This window comes from Euprymna scolopes, chromosome 32 (assembly GCF_053919585.1).
Source record: "Euprymna scolopes isolate OS-2025 chromosome 32, ASM5391958v1, whole genome shotgun sequence".
Taxonomy (NCBI): domain Eukaryota; kingdom Metazoa; phylum Mollusca; class Cephalopoda; order Sepiida; family Sepiolidae; genus Euprymna; species Euprymna scolopes.
In genome coordinates this window covers 93,861,395-93,884,445 of record NC_136513.1, presented here as the reverse complement: position 1 = coordinate 93,884,445, position 23,051 = coordinate 93,861,395, and the positions used below count along the sequence as shown (strand labels likewise).

The 23,051-nt window shown below is 28.4% G+C and overlaps 1 protein-coding gene across 1 annotated transcript in view; it reads left to right on the top strand.

The window, feature by feature from the left end:
- Window positions 1-23,051, top strand: part of LOC145256504 (cyclin-dependent kinase-like 4) — a 101,589-nt gene that overhangs the window by 20,471 nt on the left and 58,067 nt on the right. Inside the window, exons 2-5 of the mRNA XM_080115468.1 lie at window positions 6,161-6,282; window positions 9,432-9,504; window positions 12,304-12,394; window positions 16,900-17,100. Of these exons, the coding sequence (XP_079971594.1) occupies window positions 6,161-6,282; window positions 9,432-9,504; window positions 12,304-12,394; window positions 16,900-17,100 (487 nt within the window). The remainder of the gene's footprint in view (window positions 1-6,160; window positions 6,283-9,431; window positions 9,505-12,303; window positions 12,395-16,899; window positions 17,101-23,051) is intronic.

Sequence of the window (23,051 nt, the reverse complement as noted above, 5' to 3'; positions counted from 1 at the left end):
GACATTTTTTACTTGATGTGAAAGTCCAACGTTGTAAGTTTGACAACTGGAAAATCAAAAATCAAACAAAAATACAACTAATAACTAATGATAATAATCGGTTGAAAATTAGATTAATTCACTGTAAATATTTTTGAGTTCTTTGCTATTTCAAAATTTTAAAAATCATAGACGGTTTTTTTGTTTAAATTTGTTTTGGGTGTTTTATGACATAATGACACCCGTCTAGCTGAATCCACTGTGAAAAATTTCCCTCACTCTATATCTGTGCCTAAATCAAAACGCGGATTCCATGAACAAAGCTTCTTTCTTAGAACTGCACGCCTGTGGAACTCTGTTCCGTCTGCCTGCTTCCCACCGGACTACAACTTGGATGTCTTCAAGTCCAACGTTAACAAATTCCTAATTAACCGCCCCCTTAAGTAAACACTTCATCAAATCTCCACACTAACGTAATGTACTTGCAATAACCCTTATCCCTGAGTGGCTTCCGGGCCTTGATAAGTGGTGATCACTGTGTAAAAAAAAAAAAAATCACATTGACACACTGTTTAGATCTCTGAAATTAAGCAACGTTGAGCCTGGGTGACCATTTTGGAATTCTAGGTGGTGTACGTACTCTCCGCTTATCTCACCATTGTTTCCAGTTATCTAGCACTTTTCCTTGCCACTAGACTCAAAAGTGTGCTGATTCAGGAAAGGTGAGGTTTGGGACTGCGCAACTCTTGCCTTACAATTACACACACAGCTACCCTTACAAGGGGTATCCATTGTCTTTCGAGACTGAGCGGAGGCATGGATTAATACAAATGTTTATAATTTTTTAAATTAATTTGTTTTATAGAACTTTAAAAATTACGAAACGAAACGTTTTATAAACAAACGATGGTCGCAAGCGTGCTGTTTATTATTCACCTGGAAGTAAAAATAAAATAAACCAAACATCTATTGTGAGATATTTTCTCACCTTCGTTTTGACCTTAGCAGAACGAAAGAAAGCAAACAGAAATCACAACAGGTTCACCTTTCAACTTCAACATAAAATTTATTAAAGTAAAAAGATCTAAATTGCAAAAGATCTGCCATCTCCAGCTTATGCCCTAACAGGGTAGCAGTTCATAGTTTATCTTCGTGCTTGCAGGATTCAAGACTCCATGCTGTTCAAAGAATAATTGCAAAAAGTAGATGAGTTAAGTGATGCCTTCCAAGAATGAATGCTGTGAGTCTGGTAGTCATCATGGAGTTCACTGAGAATAACCGTCCGAATGGCAGACGAAGGGCAGGCCAAAACGTAGACCTTAATTTCGTCTCTGAGAAACATTATTTAAGTTATGAAGAAAGTCAATTAGATCATAGAACACGACCGTGTGTGATGAATAATATTTCGCCCAACATTAGGGCATTAATACGTCTCAACGAGACAAAAGGGTTTGAGGCTCCATGCCTCGGATAAAAGGTCACGTCCATTCGACTTGCTGTCTTTCTGAAAACTGGCGCCCTGAAAGATAAAAATTAGCACCAAGAATACACCTCGGCAGTTAGTAACAACAATCACTCTGTTTGGTCCAAACAAAATTCGTCGGTCGTCAAATCGACCAATGAGGTGCTTGCTTATTTCCACAGAATTTCTTACAATGTGTCCATTTCTTTGTTTATAATCTTGGGGTGCTTTAATTATAATTGATCCTTTTTATGCTTTTAAAACTTTTGTCCATCTCAAACAAGTCATATTGCCAGTAAAACGTAAGGATATACTGTGATAGTGGCCAGATTTATAGGGGACGAACCTAGGTGGGGAGTTGAGCTGCAAGATGCGTGTTTGCATTACATTTACATTTCTGCTTGTTTGTTATCTTTTCTGCATGACGACATTATGCATTAAAGGACATCACTTAAGTTTAACAATTTTACCGAACTTCCATTACTATCGATTACTATATTGTCCTTTTGACTACTCTACACTCTTTAACCCTTATCCTTGAGTGGCCTCTCGGCCTTGATAAGTGGTGACGCCTATGTAAAAAAAAAAAAAAAAAAAATCACTTGGATCAGTTAATGACGTCACAAAATGATGGTGTCATCCACTATGTCATCATCTGTTTTCGTAGATGACATCATCTTTTAAAGATGTTATAATTTTTATGATGTCAGGGACACCATGCAGGTATCAAGAAATATATGTATAATATTATTATTTTGTATTACTGCACATCACCAATTAAAAACGAATAAAGAAAAGTTATAAGCTTTTATACTTTTCGCATTCTTTTTTATTCATATATATATATTTTCAACCCGTTCCTTCACTAACATTAACTCTCCAACCTGTTGCCATGGTGATCCTTTAAATTAACTGTTACTTATGCCGTTATCAACAAAAGTAGCGTCTTTTAAGTTTAAACCGTTAAAAAACACGTATATAAGAATTTACACATAATTAATATTTAATTATAAACCCCTCTCTTTTTTTAATACACTCCTACTACTTTAAACTCCAACGTCCTCTCCCCACCACTCCCCCTTCTTTTCTAACTCCCCTTTATCTACGATCTTTCCATTTTTATTTGACTTTATAACTTAGTCCATCTATGAATTCTGATGATGCTAGTTGGATTTTTCCTCTCTTTGAGGATTTTCCTCTAGTTGAAACAATTTGTAAACTCATTCTGGACTCACAGTAATAAATTTCCTATATACTGCTCTGACTACACATTGAGCACTTTAGTCCGGTTTTTTTTCACCACTGGTAAATAAATATATATATATATATATATATATATATATATATATATATATATATATATATATATATATATATATATATATCACTACACTGATGAAGGCTGAAGTATCGGTCGAAAAATATGTACTTATAAAAAACGTTTTTTAATTTTTTTCATATTTTGTATTCCTGCACGTCACTAATAGAAAACGAATATAGAAAAGTTATAACTTTTATACCTTTTGTATCCTTTTTTTTTTTATATATACATTTTCATAAGCAATCTCCAACAATGTAAAGCTCTGGTCATACTCATGGGTAAAAAATAATAGGAAATCCACTATTCAAAAAGCATTTGATGCTCAGAATTTAAACTTTAACGGTTGAAAAGATCAGACAAGAGCATTTTCTCTTTTTAATAAACATATTTATTTATTACGATTCTAATTTTTGAGTCGTAACCCATCTTTCATCAGGAAAATAGGATTTTCTGATTTTTGCAGTTAAGGCTGCTGCAGCTGCTTTCAAATAAACATCCAATTCCTAATCCTTTATGACATCACATTGTTTTTTGCAACTACCATTCATCTCTTATTTTTATTTCCATGTTACTCTTTCTCTCTCTCTCTCTCTCTTTCTCCCTCTCTCTCTCATTCAAACACTACTGTGCTTGAATATATGGTTAAGTGGCAGTTTTAATCATTTAGAACTGCTTTAAAGCTTCACCGCTCACTCATTTTTCAACCAAATTTAATTATTACAGTTTATAGATCACCTTCTCAGCTATTGTGAAAATTTTTTTTTTCAATTTTCGTTCAGTAAAACAAAAGTTATGATGAATTTTCTGGTGTTCAAAATCATAAAAATATGTAAGGAGGTGAGCGACGCTTATTATGATTGGTTTCCATGGCAACCACGTCGCTTCACTGACTACTGTTGCTACCAATTCACCGCTCCCATGGAAAGAGAAGTAACAAGAGAAACGGAGAGAATGAAAGTATGAAAGGGAGATAATTGGGGGGGGTTTATTGAAAGCAGACGAGTGCCTTACATTGTTATTACATATGTGTTTATGGGGGCAAAAAAATAAGACTGAAATTAAACAAAGAACAAATGAATTTATCGGAAGCCTGAAAAAAATCATGGATTACAATAGAAAAATGCGAGCATGAAAATTAATATGGCTAAGCTTAAACATGGAAAAGTAAAGGACTAGTTGTTAAAACTGGAAAAGAAAAGGACAAGATATTCTAGTAAAAAATATAATAAATTTATAATTTAAAATATTGCAGTATTAAGAACTTTTTAAAAATTAAATTGATAACATTATATAATCAATTTTTAAGGCTGCAATATTTCAAGTTATAAATTTATTATATAAGCCATCTCTAATGTAGGCACAAATTCTATGCCCATGGTGATCGTGGAGGTCAGATTTTGATGTTAAATTAGATTCTCGTTTAATTACGAACTCATCTAGGGAAATAGTTGGTCCAATGCCAATTTCGTTTAGGAAGAATAGATCTGGTTTTATCTCCTGTAATTGGATTTCAACCTTTGGAAGGTTGGAATGTAGACTGCTGATGGTGGAGAAGGAGACATGGTAGTGTTTGTTTTTATTTTTTGGTGGGGGTGCTACAACTCAGACTTAGGGTTATCAGTAGGTATAAAGGAATTTTTTTGTTGTTGTTTGTTTATTTTGTTGCTAAGTTTCTGGAAAAATTGTTAATATATAATCATGAATAAAAATAAAAAAAAAAGGGAAAAGTCTGCAAAAAAAACATTGTCGATACAGTAATCAAGGTAAGATGTGTATCCATAGGATAAAAATCTAGAGAATCTTTAGTTTGTTTACATAACAGTGCTCAATAATAAATAAAGTTTTTATAACAAGTTTTATTATATGTTTGTTTACAAACATATCTTGACTACACATTCAGAACATGTTTCAGTCAAAACTTTAATAATTATTGAACTGAATAAAAATTGCTCAGTTAAATAAGAAATAAATTTTTATTCATAATTCCACTCTTTCATAATTCGTATTTTTTTATTCAGAATTATGTTTAAAAAATAAAAAGGGATATTTTTATAGAATCTATTAAAATGATTTTTACTTCTAATGAGAATATGACCCTAATGATTCCGACGATTTTACTTATAACTCACGATTAGGAAAATCAACCAATCAGAAGCCTTCTAACATTATTATAAAAAATATCGAATTTTGGATTCAATTCAGTTTGCTGACAACTTCTGTCTTGAAACGACTAAATCGTGACTGCATTTTTTTACAAAGAATTATTTAACACTTGAGATCGGGACTGCATTGATTCTTTGCTGATTTGATTTGCTGCCGCCATCATTTTCTGGAAACTTTTCATGATGAAGTTTTGAGATTTGTGGAACAGGTCGACAGACTTTCTTAGAGCAGGGTAGAGAAGGAAAGTAAGAGAGAAAAAGAAAGGAAGAATTTTATTTTTTTTTTTGTAACACATGAAATGGTAAAGTCATAATAATTACCCTATAATATGGCATCGAAAAACCCCACCTACTGCATGATCCAGAATCCATTCACCAAATGGCAATACAGCAGTACTTTGTACCTACTGATGAGACGGTCTCATTAGTGGTTAATCCAAGATTCGGGTCCCTGACTATCAGACATAGAAACTGAAAATTTCCGACATCTCTGGTAACTGTTCACACAAAATACTGCCAACCTAGAATACAGCTTTTTCGTCTCCCTTTGTCAGAAAAATCACTCATTGAAAAGAATGAGGACTGAGAAACAAATAAGGAGAAGCGAGAGTTACAGCATTGTGGATAACATATCCACATTACTTACTCTCCATTTAATGTTTATATTAGTTATTATTGATTGAGTATTTATTCAAATAAAAAAAATCTAATGACATAAAATAAAACAAAATTTAAACAAAAATAATTTTCACTGGAATCAGAACCTTTGTTTTTAAAAATTCGAACATTTGTTTTTAAATTTGAGCAATTTTTAAATTTTAAAATTATAAAAAAATTCAACATTTGTTTTTACGTTTGAACACTTTTTAAATTTGAAAATTTGTTTTTAAATTTGAAAATTTGTTTAAAAATTTGAACATTTTTTTTAAATTTGAAAATTTTTTTAAATTTGAAAATTTGTTTTTAAATTTGAAAATTTGTTTAAAAATTTGAACATTTGTTTAAAAATTTGAACATTTTTTTAAATCTGAACATTTTTAAAAGTTTTAACATTTTAAAAATTTTTATCATATGAACATTTCTTTTTATTTGAATATTTTTTTATTTGGACATTTGTTTTAAAGTTGAACATTTTTTAAAACTTAATCATTTTTTTACTTTTTTATTTGAATTTTGAAATTTCTTCATCTATTACTTTTTAAATTCTTTTATTATTAACCAATTTTACCATTTCAGCAACTGAAGCACCAGAATTTGGTAAATCTAATAGAAGTCTTTCGCCGAAAGAAAAGACTTCATTTGGTTTTTGAATACGTTGATTATACCGTCCTTAATGAACTTGAGAAAAATCCTCATGGGTAAGTATACAGAAGAAACTCATGAGTTAAGATACATCGAACACTTTTTATTTTTTTTTTACTTGAGAAAAAAAACGACTTGGAGCCCCGTTTTATTTACTAGCATCCCTACGAGGCTGGTAAAGTTAGACACAAGGTCTTTAATTTGAGGGATATTCGACTACCTAAAAAAAGGGAGCACTTTGGATGGGACAAAAGGAAAAATCATCTTTCTCTTCATCTGACCGAGGACAGAACAGATATTACACTTTGAATTATTCATTTAGGTGCAAAAAAATACAATCTACCAAATTAGGATTAAGGTCATCAAAAGTGTGAGAAGGGTGTTCTCTTTCTTTGTTACTTTTAACTAAAATCATTGCAATTACCACAATACCACATTTACTCAATGGCTATTCTACTTAAAATATTCCCGATTGTTGAAAGTTACACTTTATATTTATAAACTACATTACTTATCGGCCCATTGGCCCTTGAAAGGTAAGAGGCAAGACAAAAATGAGTAAGATTAAAAGTAATTTTGAAACTATATTGTTTTTTATTGTCTTTACGATAAGTAAACGAAATATTAAGTCAGAACATATTTAGGTTCACTGTGCTTATAAACAGTGAATTTATATTATTTGAACACATGTACGCATGATCGAGCTCAGGCACTGAACTGGACAATACAGTCTTTGAGAATTAGAGACTGCGCTAAAACACTATCATGGCTAATAAGAAAAAAAATTGTTTTTAATAAAATTGGGCCTGAAGAAGCGTTCCCCCTCTTTATTTTTTTTATTTTCGTCTTTCTTTTTTCAATTTTTTTAATGGATTAATTATTATTACTATATATATATATATATATATATATATATATATATATATATATATATATATATTAGCAAAAGTATCCATCGTTGACTGGGTTCAAAAACAACCTACAGAAAATGAACTCTGATTTATGAAAGTATGATAGGTTATGAAAAGGAAGGGTTGTAAAGAGATAGCTTCGAATTTGGGGGTATCAAAACCAAAACAAAATATGATGAAAGTAAAAATAAAATAGATAAACCCCATAATTTATTATACCATACCTGTTCGTACTGAAACACTTATCACAATATTCTGTGGATTTATATTAAAAAACCTTGTTAAACTTTGTGATATATTTCCATTCTATGGAGGTCAGGCGCGAACGAACACCCCATAATTTTATTATACAATATTTCTTCAAACTGAAACATAATTATCAAAGTATACTTACGCAGATAGATATGAAAAGTCTTTATTAAAGTTTGTGCCTATTTCCATTCTATGGAGGCCAGGCGCGAATGCAGACCCCACAATTTTATTATACCATCCCTATTTAAGTTAAAACATACTTATCAAAGTATTATGTACATCTATATAAAAAACACTTGTAAACGTTTTTTTTTTTAATTTAAATTTTTTATTTCCATACTTTGTGAACCAGGCGCGTACGCAGACCCCACAATTTTAATGAATCATTATTATGCCAGATCAAACATACCCATTCCTGTGTCTCGATACATCTTCTATCATTATATGTGATCAGTTTTCTATAATAGTCAACCATATAGGAGCCTATTCATAACCAGACACACACACAGACGTTCAGCTTTATATCATATTGATATATATATATATATATATATATATATATATATATATATATATATCAATATGATAGCATGTATGTTATTTTGTGTGTCGTGTCACACTTAAATCTTTTTTCCTCTGAATGACTATCGTTTAGTTGTTACTAGCCTGGGTACCCAGCTTTGTCTGGGTGTTTGGAAGTGTGTGTTGAGCAAAAAAAAAAAAAATGTTGTAGTAGGTAGGCAGGCTCGAATCCGTACCATGAAGGAGGGAAAGAACGTGAAAAAAACGTGACGTCTTTGGTGTTGCATCCATCGCCAAACCAGAAGTGACAAAGGTTTAAATTAAGGCTAGTTAATCGAAAAGACGGGATGAATTTCAAAAAGTTCAAAATAGACTTCGTAGCTTAGTGGGGGATGCCCTTTTCTCTTCAGTGTAACCACTTTCCCACAGAAGAGACATTGCAAGCCTGTCTCTTCTCTGTCGTTATTTTCATGGCAAATGCTTGTCTGAGCTCCAATCTATGTTCCCCCCTCGCCAAACTTTCATGAATAACACTTGTCTATCTGAAACCACTATCAATAATTTCTCCCACTCTTTATTTGTGCCTAAACCTAAACGTGAATTCCATAAACCAAGCTTTTTTCTTAGAACTGCACACCTGTGGAACTCTCTTCCGTTTGCCTGCTTTCTGCTGACTATAATATGGTCGTCTTCAAGTCCAATGTAAACAAGTTCTTGATGAGCCATTCACCTTACGTAATCCAATTTACCAAATCTCCACTACTAACAATTACTATGATATTGTCCCATTGACTACTGTACATTCATTAATCCTTATCCTCGAGTGGCCTCCGGGCCTTGAAAAGTAGTGACTCCTTTGTAAACAAAAAAAAACAAGATTGCTCAATTTACTGACTCAAAAAGCAGAAATCCTGGATTCAGATTTTGGTCTAAGAGCGAGCAGAAAATGATTCACCCTCTCGGTCACTCCCATTTCCACTCAACTTAGTGAATTATTTCTAACTATTGTCATGGTTTCTTTTATTTCCGACAACTTTTCCATTTTTTATGAATCATTTCCTTACACTCTGTGGGAGGGGGACTTCCATAGTATCACAGGCCACAATCAATTTTTGGATTTAGCTTCTATCTTGTATAGTTGACAACCGAGAAATTGACAATTGAATTATAATTACAACGAATAACATTCACCAAATGTATTAGAATTTAATTTTCTGACTAATCTGTATATTTTAAACTTACTGAAACTTCTTGAAAGTTTTTCTTTATTTCAAAAGTTGTAGTGTCTTAAAGCTCATTTATACATGTGTTCTGTAATTTTTTAAAGGCCTTTGAAACCAGTTCTGAAATAAACAAAAAATTTAGAAAAAGTTTCAGAACTGGAAAACTATTCAGTTCGATAGAAAAGTAAATATCAAAGTATTTGACAAAAGTTATATTTTGTATATATATATATTTCAATTTTTCGGCTGTTAACTCTATCGTACGATTGCTTGACTTATTTTATATTTGTTTTTCAGAGTTGCAGAAAGCCAAGTAAAAAAGATTGTTTATCAGACCTTGAAAGCCGTTGATTTTTGCCATCAACATAAGGTGAAGAGAATGTAATCTTGTTTTCAAATAAAGAAAATTGATTGGTTCGACATTGCAATTGATTATCAATTATTTAAAATTTTTATCCTAATTATCAATTATTGTTTTAATGAAATTATTTGGTATTTTTATTATAATTATCAATTGTTGTTTTAATGAAATTATTTGGTATTTTTATTATAATTATCAATTGTTGTTTTAATGAAATTATTTGATATTTAATTATAATTATCAATTATTGTTTTAATGAAATTATTTGATATTTTTATTATAATTATCAATTATTGTTTTATTAAAATTATTTGATATTTTTATTATAATTATCAATTATTGTTTTAATGAAATTATTTGATATTTTTATTATAATTATCAATTATTGTTCTAATGAAATTATTTGATGTTTAATTATAATTATCAATTATTGTTTTAATGAAATTATTTGATATTTTAATTATAATTATCAATTATTGTTTTAATTTAATTATTTGATATTTTTATTATTACCAATTGGTTTTTAATTAACTTATTCTGATTATAAACTGTTTTTTAATTATACAATGTTTTATATTTTTATTATAATTATCAATTATAATTTTAATTAAATTATCAGTTATTTGATATTTTCATTATAATTATCAATTATTGTTTTAATTAAATTATTTGATATTTTTATTATTACCAACTGGTTTTTAATTAACTTATTCTGATTATAAACTGTTTTTTTAATTATACAATTTTTCATATTTTTATTATAATTATCAATTATAATTTTAATTAAATTATCAATTATTGTTTTAATTAAATTATCAAAAATTATTGTAACAATTAAATTATCAATTATTTGATATTTTTATTTTTATTATTAATTATTGATTTTATGAAATTATTAACTATTTGATATTATTAACTGATCAATAGTTAGATACATTTTTATATAATTATCATTTTTTAAAACCTGATTATTTAATAATTTTTAGCAATTGTTAATCATATGATATCTTTTTTATTATATTATCAATCATTTGATACTTTTTAGTTTTTAAATTAAATTATTATTTTTTATTGAATTATTAATCAATACATACTTTTAATAAAATAATTAATCATTTAATATTTTTAATCAAATTATTTGATATTTTTTTTCTGATTACCAATTGGTTTTTAATTAACTTATCTGATACTTTTGATACTTTTATTCTGATTATAAACTGTTTTTTAATTAACTTATACAATGTTTTTATATTTTTATTATAATTATCAATTATAATTTTAATTAAATTATCAATTATTTGATATTTTTATAATTTTTAAATAAAATTATTATTTTTTATTGAATTATTAATCAATACATACTTTTAATAAAATAATCAATCATTTAATATTTTAATTAAATTATTAATCTTTTATATTTTTGATTAACTGACCAATTATTTAATATATTTTATTCAGTCTTGAATTTTTGAGATGATGATTGTTTATATTTATCAGTTGGATTCTTTGGACTACTGTTCTCACCTTCAGTCTTATTTGCACAACATTTCAGTCGATATAACCTTCGCCCTTTGTCAAGTGTATCTTGTTGAACTCTGGAACCTTTCTGCCCAACTATGGAATCTTTATATCGAACTTAGGTACATGCATGGAATTTAGAATAGAACCTTTGTTTTAATCCACATGCTCTCGTTCTGTCAGCCATGACTGGGTTGAAGTTATGTAATTTGCAATTGTATTTTTGAGTCGCATGCACTGAGGATAAAATCTTCAACCTCCAGAAGAGTGTAACTTTTAGAACTGAATTTTACCAAATACTTTATCGACTGCACCACAGGTCGTGTAGGTTGAAGGTTCAAATTTCAGTATGGGCGACCCAAAAATACAATTGCAAATTACCCTTGTAGATTAAATAGAGTGTTCCGTTCAAAATTCCATGTAAATTCCTGAGTTGACGGAAAGATTTCCGGGTTTGACAAGATATATCTGAAGAAGATCGAAGGTTACATTGACTGAAACGTTGTGTAAATAACATTCAAGATGAGAACAGCAATCAAATTAATTTCAATTATATAAACAATCATTCTGAAATGTTGAAAGGTCCCTATATGTCTTCTTTGTGATTGCTTTTATGGTAGTTTAAAGGGGCAGATAACTCTTCGCGATTTATGTTCCTTTGATTATAACATTACATCCTTCCCATTCCTGGTGGAATGGATTGTCCTCTTTTTTTTTTTTTATATATGTATTACTTCATTATGAAATCGTTTTATTTTTGTATATGTATTACTTCATTATGAAATCGTTGCGTCAAATAACACTTAAGATAGAAAGAGTAGTCCGAAGAATCCAAATATTTTATTGTTATTATCAATTACTTTTTATATTTGTCGTTAAATTAGTCAAGTCTTGTTAGATCTGACACACTGCTTCCAAAATTCCAACTCTCTGCTATTACTCTCTCAACTTCAAATGCACTCCTGCTGATCGAACTTACTTCTTCAAAATCCAACTCCAAAATGAACACCCTCTCCGAAAAATCGGGTCTCTTTTATCTCCAACCAGGAGCATCTTATTTGCATATCAGGTGGTAACATTGAAAGCATATAAAGAGATAAGGCAGCCATTTTTGTTTCTTTCTTCTTCATTCATTTTTGGTCCACCCAGATTTGTACAAGTTGCACAAGACAGGTTTGTAGCAACTTTTTAAACATTTCAGACCACAATATTATTGTTTATTATTTTAGGTTTTAGCTTACAGTCATTCCATTTTTGGTTTAAAGCGTTTTTTTATTTTCTTTTATATAGTGCATTCATCGAGACGTCAAACCTGAAAACATTCTAATCAACAAACATGGCCATGTCAAACTTTGTGATTTTGGATTTGCACGAGTTTTAAGTTCGTATCACCTTATCATTTCTATCCCAATCTTTTTTTTTTTTCTTCGTCAATGATTAAATTGCAAGATGAAAATTTATAAAGATGTAAAAATATTTCCTGTAATTGTAAAGATAAAAAGATGTACATAATATTATATCTACACTAACCGGATGAAGGTAGAAACTCCTATTATGTTCTTCAATTAAAAATATTAATTAACCTCCTTACATATTTGAGTTATACTTAGGAATCAAGGTATCCATTTCTTTGAAAAAAATAAAACAGAATTACTGCCACCAATAGCAATGGCCAGTGACTCCCTGTCTGAGAGTACATCTTTCAAACTGCTTGGCCTAACGTTCACAGGAAACATGAGTTGGAACAATTATATCAAAAACATTGCCAGGGCTGCTGCGAAAAAGGTAGGCTCTCTCTACCGTGCTAGAAAACTACTGACACCTGAAAGTATCCTGTACCTCTATAAGGCCACCATTCGCACATGTATGGAGTATTGTTGTCACATTTGGGCTGGTGCATCTGCTGCTAGTCTCTTGCTCCTAGACAAGGTTCAAAAGAGAGTCGCCAATCTGATAGGCCCTGAACTGGCACCTAAGCTTCAGCCTCTGTCCCATCGACGAAACGTTGCATCCCTCTGCTTGTTCTACAAGTATTTTAATGGTGAATGCTCTGACGAACTGCGAATGCTCTGACGAACTGCAGACACTTGTGCCCCCACGACGTAGACACCCTCAACAAACCCGACAGGCAGCAAAATCCCACCCCCACACAGTAGAGATCCCTAGATGTAAAAGATCTTTCTACTCCAGTAGTTTCTTCCCCAGAACCACTAGACTCTGGAATTCCATTCCAGGTCACTGCTTCCCTAACTATACTGACATGCAGAAGTTCAAGTGTAACGTGAACTGACATCTTGCTGCCCAAATCCCAACATAGTGCCCCAGCAGTTGCTGCCCCTGATAGTAGCCCCCTACACCAAAGTGGCAATGTGCCTTGTTTGGGATGAAAATGTAATAAAAAAAGCAAAAAAAACAAACTTCCCTTTAGTTTAGGCTGGAAGCAGACTTCCTCCCAACAAAATCTATATCAGTTTAGGGTTTAAGATTGAATATTCTTTCTGAATTTTAGGTATTATTCATTCGGGGCAATGCTTATAAAGAAAATACCAACTTTGTGGATGCTTGTTTAGCAGTTTTGGACTTTTAGCTGGACATAAAAACATGCAAACACACAAACATTTGCCCTTTATATATAATAGTGTTGGGGTGGCACCCCTACAGATTCTGATGATAGACTATTCCTGACGTCATTTCCGGTAAGCAAGTTGTGCTTTCCAGTTAGTCTGGACCCAAGAGTCAGAAGGAGAGAGTCATAACATTACTTGTTCTTTGTTTTGAGCGGCATTACCACACTACTAACATATTTGTCTGTATTTCTGTCAGTATATTATTCATTTCACTGTTTATGCACCTTTTTGTTATTCCTTTCAACATTTACACCACAGCAAATACACTAGCAGGGTTATCTGGTGTTGCCTGGGCCATATAAAAAAAGAAAATGAAGTTGCTAAATAATTTTTGTTTTAATTTAATTATTTTTACTGTGCAATAATTTATATCAGTTTGAAAAAAAAAAATCCACTAATGTCGGCCCATTGCTACGAATTCAGAATAGGGGCATGTGAGCAAGAAAAAAAAAACACTTTTAAGCAGTTACAATTAAAAAAAATTTTTTTTTTTTTATTTACGTAAAAATTCAAAATAAGAAAAATGATTTTTGTTTTAATCGAATCAACTGCCGATGAAAAAAAAAAAAATTCCCTCCAATTATTTGCTTTGAGTCAAGTAAATAATACAAGATAGAAAACAAAAAATATTTAAAAAAAAATGTTTAATCTTGTTTGAATGCAAAAGTTTACTGAAATAAATGTTTTCAAAAATATGCTTAAAATAAAAGATGAAGCAGCCGCCATAGGATGGACACTAATGTGAAAACTAATAATTCTGAGACAACTCTCTAACATATTCAGCTACAGCGACAGTCATAGCATGACATTGCAAATATATGTACTTAACATATCCAAGAGGTGAAGTGGTTCATGCATGCACAGATGTTGAAATCGTTTGGAAAGAGACAATTTCATATGACCCCCTCCCCATCAGATTCTGCAGTTGTTACTGTAGAAAAAATGAATATTTTGTTTTGAATTTCACATATCATATGAGACATACAAACACACATACATGCATGCATAAAACAGTCACACTAACGGACATTTGCTCTTTATATACCATACTTTATATACCATACTTTATATACCATACTTTATATACCATGCTTTATATACCATGCTTTATATACCATGCTTTATATACCATGCTTTATATACCATGCTTTATATACCATACTTTATATACCATGCTTTATATACCATGCTTTATATACCATACTTTATATACCATGCTTTATATACCATGCTTTATATACCATACTTTATATACCATGCTTTATATACCATACTTTATATACCATACTTTATATACCATGCTTTATATACCATGCTTTATATACCATGCTTTATATACCATACTTTATATACCATGCTTTATATACCATACTTTATATACCATGCTTTATATACCATACTTTATATACCATGCTTTATATACCATACTTTATATACCATGCTTTATATACCATACTTTATATACCATACTTTATATACGTCCAAGGATGGAATACTGCTGCCATATCTGGGCAGGAGCTGCTAAAAACAGCCTATCCTGCCTTGACAGAGTACAAAATAGACTTCGTGGCTTAGTGGGGGATGCCCTTTTCTCTACCCTGCAACCTCTCTCCCACAGAAGAGACGTTGTGAGCCTATCCTTGTTTTATCGTTATTTCCATGGCAGGTGCTCGTCTGAACTCCAATCTCTGGTCCCTCCTCACTAATTTTCATGAAAAACACCCGTCTAGCTGACTCCACTGTGAAAAATTTCCCCCACTCTTTATCTGTGCCTAAATCAAAATGTTGATTCCATGAACAAAGCTTCTTTCTTAGAACTGTACGCCTGTGGAACTCTGTTCCGTCTGCCTGCTTCCCACCTGACTACAACTTGGATGTCTTCAAGTCCAACATTAACAAATTACTAATGAACCGCCCTCTTAAGTAAACACTTCATTAAATCTCCACACTAACGTAATGTACTTGCAATAACCCTTATCCCTGAGTGGCTTCCAAGCCTTGATAAGTGGTGACCATCTTGTAAAAAAAAAATGTGAATGTGCTCCGACGAACTTGAAGCACTTCTACTTCTTCAACAGTTTTGACAAGCTTCTGGGTTTGACCTTTACTCCTGATCTGAAATGGAACACGTACATCAAGTCTGTTGCCAAGGTCGCTGGAAAGATGGTGGGATCCTTCTACTGCTCCAGAAGATATCTCACTACGGATGCAATTCTCTATCTATATAAAAGCCAAGTACGTCCAAGGATGGAATACTGTTGCCATATATGGGCAGGAGCTGCTAAAAACAGCCTATCCTGCCTTGACAGAGTACAAAATAGACTTTGTGGCTTAGTGGGGGATGCCCTTTTCTCTACCCTGCAACCTCTCTCCCACAGAAGAGATGTTGCGAGCCTGTCCTTTTTTTTCACGAAAAACACCCGTCTAGCTGAATCCACTGTGAAAATTTTCCCCCACTCTATATCTGTGCCTAAATCAAAACGCAGATTCCATGAACAAAGCTTCTTTCTTAGAACTGCATGCCTGTGGAACTCTGTTCCGTCTGCCTGCTTCCCTCCGGACTACAACTTGGTTGTCTTCAAGTCCAATGTTAACAAATTCCTAATGAACCGCCCCCTTAAGTAAACATATCAGCAAATCTCTTCACTAACGTAATGTACTTGCAATAACCCTTATCCCTGAGTGGCTTCTGGGCCTTGATAAGTGGTGATCACTGTGTAAAAAAAAACAAAAAAAAAACATAAATATCCCCAATTAACCCGACAAGCATCAAAATCGCATCCCGACACTGTTGAGATCACTAGATGCCAAAAAGCCTACTACCCTAATAGTTTCTTCCCTCAAACTGCTAGACTTTGGAATTCCCTCCCAGTCTCTTGTGTCTCTGGCTATACTGACATACAGAAATTCAAATTTAATGTGATCTGAATAGACATTTTTCTCAACTCACTATATAGTACCCCTGTGGCTTTAATCCCAAATAGTAGCTACTTGCGTTCAGGTTGCATTGTGCCCTGTTTAGTAAAAAAGAAACATTAATAAGCATCAATTAATAAAGTAAAAAAGAAACATTAATTAAGCATCAATTAAACATTGGTTAAAAAACATTAAAATATTACTCTTCAAATTAATTAAAGATAAAGTTTCACTATTTTTAGGAATTGAAAAATCTTTGTTTAAGTTTGTCTGTTTAAAGGTCAATTGTTTTGGAGTTAATTTAATGCGAAAATTTATTCAAGTTTGCTCGACTATTTTCAAGCCGGTCCAGGTGACGAATACACTGACTACGTTGCTACACGTTGGTATCGAGGTCCTGAATTATTGGTTGGTGATACGCAGTATGGCCCTCCTGTTGATGTCTGGGCCATTGGGTGCGTCTTTGCAGAACTTTTAACTGGGCAGGCACTTTGGCCGGGACTTTCAGATGTTGATCAACTGTATCTTATCAAGAAAACTTTGGGTAATTTTGAATTTTTATTTTTGATATTTCAATGAAATCTTTGGGTAATTTTGAATTTTTATTTTTGATATTTCAATGAAATCTTTGGGTAATTTTGAATTTTTATTTTTGATATTTCAATGAAAACTTTGGGTAATTTTGAATTTTTATTTTTGATATTTCAATGAAATCTTTGGGTAATTTTGAATTTTTATTTTTGATATTTCAATCAAATCTTTGGGTAATTTTGAATTTTTATTTTTGATATTTCAATGAAATCTTTGGGTAATTTTGAATTTTTATTTTTGATATTTCAATGAAATCTTTGGGTGATTTGGAATTTTATTTTTGATATTTCAATGAAATCTTTGGGTAATTTTGAATTTTTATTTTTGATATTTCAATGAAATCTTTGGGTAATTTTGAATTTTTATTTTGGAGATTTCAATGAAATCTTTGGGTAATTTTGAATTTTTATTTTTGATATTTCAATGAAAACTTTGGGTAATTTTGAATTTTTATTTTTGATATTTCAATGAAATCTTTGGGTAATTTTGAATTTTTATTTTTGATATTTCAATGAAATCTTTGGGTAATTTTGAATTTTTATTTTTGATATTTCAATGAAATCTTTGGGTAATTTTGAATTTTTATTTTGGAGATTTCAATGAAATCTTTGGGTAATTTTGAATTTTTATTTTGGAGATTTCAATCAAATCTTTGGGTAATTTTGAATTTTTATTTTTGATATTTCAATGAAATCTTTGGGTAATTTTGAATTTTTATTTTTGATATTTCAATGAAATCTTTGGGTAATTTTGAATTTTTATTTTGGAGATTTCAATCAAATCTTTGGGTAATTTTGAATTTTTATTTTTGATATTTCAATCAAATCTTTGGGTAATTTTGAATTTTTATTTTTGATATTTCAATGAAATCTTTGGGTAATTTTGAATTTTTATTTTTGATATTTCAATGAAATCTTTGGGTAATTTTGAATTTTTATTTTTGATATTTCAATGAAATCTTTGGGTAATTTTGAATTTTTATTTTTGATATTTCAATGAAATCTTTGGGTAATTTTGAATTTTTATTTTTGATATTTCAATGAAATCTTTGGGTAATTTTGAATTTTTATTTTTGATATTTCAATGAAATCTTTGGGTAATTTTGAATTTTTATTTTGGAGATTTCAATGAAATCTTTGGGTAATTTTGAATTTTTATTTTTGATATTTCAATGAAATCTTTGGGTAATTTTGAATTTTTATTTTGGAGATTTCAATGAAATCTTTGGGTAATTTTGAATTTTTATTTTGGAGATTTCAATCAAATCTTTGGGTAATTTTGAATTTTTATTTTTGATATTTCAATGAAATCTTTGGGTAATTTTGAATTTTTATTTTTGATATTTCAATGAAATCTTTGGGTAATTTTGAATTTTTATTTTGGAGATTTCAATGAAAACTTTGGGTAATTTTGAATTTTTATTTTTGATATTTCAATGAAATCTTTGGGTAATTTTGAATTTTTATTTTTGATATTTCAATGAAATCTTTGGGTAATTTTGAATTTTTATTTTTGATATTTCAATGAAATCTTTGGGTAATTTTGAATTTTTATTTTGGAGATTTCAATGAAATCTTTGGGTAATTTTGAATTTTTATTTTTGATATTTCAATGAAATCTTTGGGTAATTTTGAATTTTTATTTTTGATATTTCAATGAAATCTTTGGGTAATTTTGAATTTTTATTTTTGATATTTCAATCAAATCTTTGGGTAATTTTGAATTTTTATTTTTGATATTTCAATGAAATCTTTGGGTAATTTTGAATTTTTATTTTTGATATTTCAATGAAATCTTTGGGTAATTTTGAATTTTTATTTTTGATATTTCAATCAAATCTTTGGGTAATTTGGAATTTTTATTTTTGATATTTCAATGAAATCTTTGGGTAATTTTGAATTTTTATTTTTGATATTTCAATGAAATCTTTGGGTGATTTGGAATTTTATTTTTGATATTTCAATCAAATCTTTGGGTAATTTGGAATTTTTATTTTTGATATTTCAATCAAATCTTTGGGTAATTTTGAATTTTTATTTTTGATATTTCAATCAAATCTTTGGGTAATTTTGAATTTTTATTTTTGATATTTCAATGAAATCTTTGGGTAATTTTGAATTTTTATTTTTGATATTTCAATCAAATCTTTGGGTAATTTTGAATTTTTATTTTTGATATTTCAATGAAATCTTTGGGTAATTTTGAATTTTTATTTTTGATATTTCAATGAAATCTTTGGGTAATTTTGAATTTTTATTTTTGATATTTCAATGAAATCTTTGGGTGATTTGGAATTTTATTTTTGATATTTCAATGAAATCTTTGGGTAATTTTGAATTTTTATTTTGGAGATTTCAATGAAATCTTTGGGTAATTTTGAATTTTTATTTTTGATATTTCAATCAAATCTTTGGGTAATTTTGAATTTTTATTTTTGATATTTCAATGAAATCTTTGGGTAATTTTGAATTTTTATTTTTGATATTTCAATGAAATCTTTGGGTAATTTTGAATTTTTATTTTTGATATTTCAATGAAATCTTTGGGTAATTTTGAATTTTTATTTTTGATATTTCAATGAAATCTTTGGGTAATTTTGAATTTTTATTTTTGATATTTCAATGAAATCTTTGGGTAATTTTGAATTTTTATTTTTGATATTTCAATCAAATCTTTGGGTAATTTTGAATTTTTATTTTTGATATTTCAATGAAATCTTTGGGTAATTTTGAATTTTTATTTTTGATATTTCAATGAAATCTTTGGGTAATTTTGAATTTTTATTTTTGATATTTCAATCAAATCTTTGGGTAATTTGGAATTTTTATTTTTGATATTTCAATGAAATCTTTGGGTAATTTTGAATTCTTATTTTTGATATTTCAATGAAATCTTTGGGTGATTTGGAATTTTATTTTTGATATTTCAATCAAATCTTTGGGTAATTTGGAATTTTTATTTTTGATATTTCAATCAAATCTTTGGGTAATTTTGAATTTTTATTTTTGATATTTCAATCAAATCTTTGGGTAATTTTGAATTTTTATTTTTGATATTTCAATGAAATCTTTGGGTAATTTTGAATTTTTATTTTTGATATTTCAATCAAATCTTTGGGTAATTTGGAATTTTTATTTTTGATATTTCAATGAAATCTTTGGGTAATTTTGAATTTTTATTTTTGATATTTCAATGAAATCTTTGGGTAATTTTGAATTTTTATTTTTGATATTTCAATGAAATCTTTGGGTGATTTGGAATTTTATTTTTGATATTTCAATGAAATCTTTGGGTAATTTTGAATTTTTATTTTGGATATTTCAATCAAATCTTTGGGTAATTTTGAATTTTTATTTTTGATATTTCAATGAAATCTTTGGGTAATTTTGAATTTTTATTTTTGATATTTCAATGAAATCTTTGGGTAATTTTGAATTTTTATTTTTGATATTTCAATGAAATCTTTGGGTAATTTTGAATTTTTATTTTTGATATTTCAATCAAATCTTTGGGTAATTTTGAATTTTTATTTTTGATATTTCAATCAAATCTTTGGGTAATTTTGAATTTTTATTTTTGATATTTCAATGAAATCTTTGGGTAATTTTGAATTTTTATTTTTGATATTTCAATGAAATCTTTGGGTAATTTTGAATTTTTATTTTTGATATTTCAATCAAATCTTTGGGTAATTTTGAATTTTTATTTTTGATATTTCAATGAAATCTTTGGGTAATTTTGAATTTTTATTTTTGATATTTCAATCAAATCTTTGGGTAATTTTGAATTTTTATTTTTGATATTTCAATGAAATCTTTGGGTAATTTTGAATTTTTATTTTTGATATTTCAATGAAATCTTTGGGTAATTTTGAATTTTTATTTTTGATATTTCAATCAAATCTTTGGGTAATTTGGAATTTTTATTTTAGATATTTCAATGAAATCTTTGGGTAATTTTGAATTTTTATTTTTGATATTTCAATGAAATCTTTGGGTAATTTGGAATTTTTATTTTTGATATTTCAATGAAATCTTTGGGTAATTTTGAATTTTTATTTTTGATATTTCAATCAAATCTTTGGGTAATTTTGAATTTTTATTTTTGATATTTCAATGAAATCTTTGGGTAATTTTGAATTTTTATTTTTGATATTTCAATGAAATCTTTGGGTGATTTGGAATTTTATTTTTGATATTTCAATGAAATCTTTGGGTAATTTTGAATTTTTATTTTGGAGATTTCAATGAAATCTTTGGGTAATTTTGAATTTTTATTTTTGATATTTCAATCAAATCTTTGGGTAATTTTGAATTTTTATTTTTGATATTTCAATGAAATCTTTGGGTAATTTTGAATTTTTATTTTTGATATTTCAATCAAATCTTTGGGTAATTTTGAATTTTTATTTTTGATATTTCAATGAAATCTTTGGGTAATTTTGAATTTTTATTTTTGATATTTCAATGAAATCTTTGGGTAATTTTGAATTTTTATTTTTGATATTTCAATCAAATCTTTGGGTAATTTTGAATTTTTATTTTTGATATTTCAATGAAATCTTTGGGTAATTTGGAATTTTATTTTTGATATTTCAATGAAATCTTTGGGTAATTTTGAATTTTTATTTTTGATATTTCAATCAAATCTTTGGGTAATTTTGTATTTTTATTTTTGATATTTCAATGAAATCTTTGGGTAATTTTGAATTTTTATTTTGGAGATTTCAATCAAATCTTTGGGTAATTTTGAATTTTTATTTTTGATATTTCAATGAAATCTTTGGGTAATTTTGAATTTTTATTTTTGATATTTCAATCAAATCTTTGGGTAATTTTGAATTTTTATTTTTGATATTTCAATGAAATCTTTGGATAATTTTGAATTTTTATTTTTGATATTTCAATGAAATCTTTGGGTAATTTTGAATTTTTATTTTTGATATTTCAATGAAATCTTTGGGTAATTTTGAATTTTTATTTTTGATATTTCAATCAAATCTTTGGGTAATTTTGAATTTTTATTTTTGATATTTCAATGAAATCTTTGGGTAATTTTGAATTTTTATTTTTGATATTTCAATGAAATCTTTGGGTAATTTTGAATTTTTATTTTTGATATTTCAATGAAATCTTTGGGTAATTTGGAATTTTATTTTTGATATTTCAATGAAATCTTTGGGTAATTTTGAATTTTTATTTTTGATATTTCAATGAAATCTTTGGGTAATTTTGAATTTTTATTTTGGAGATTTCAATCAAATCTTTGGGTAATTTTGAATTTTTATTTTTGATATTTCAATGAAATCTTTGGGTAATTTTGAATTTTTATTTTTGATATTTCAATGAAATCTTTGGGTAATTTTGAATTTTTATTTTTGATATTTCAATGAAATCTTTGGGTAATTTTGAATTTTTATTTTTGATATTTCAATGAAATCTTTGGATAATTTTGAATTTTTATTTTTGATATTTCAATGAAATCTTTGGGTAATTTTGAATTTTTATTTTTGATATTTCAATGAAATCTTTGGGTAATTTTGAATTTTTATTTTTGATATTTCAATGAAATCTTTGGGTAATTTTGAATTTTTATTTTTGATATTTCAATCAAATCTTTGGGTAATTTTGAATTTTTATTTTTGATATTTCAATGAAATCTTTGGGTAATTTTGAATTTTTATTTTTGATATTTCAATGAAATCTTTGGGTAATTTTGAATTTTTATTTTTGATATTTCAATCAAATCTTTGGGTAATTTGGAATTTTTATTTTTGATATTTCAATGAAATCTTTGGGTAATTTTGAATTTTTATTTTTGATATTTCAATGAAATTTTTGGGTAATTTTGAATTTTTATTTTTGATATTTCAATGAAATCTTTGGGTAATTTTGAATTTTTATT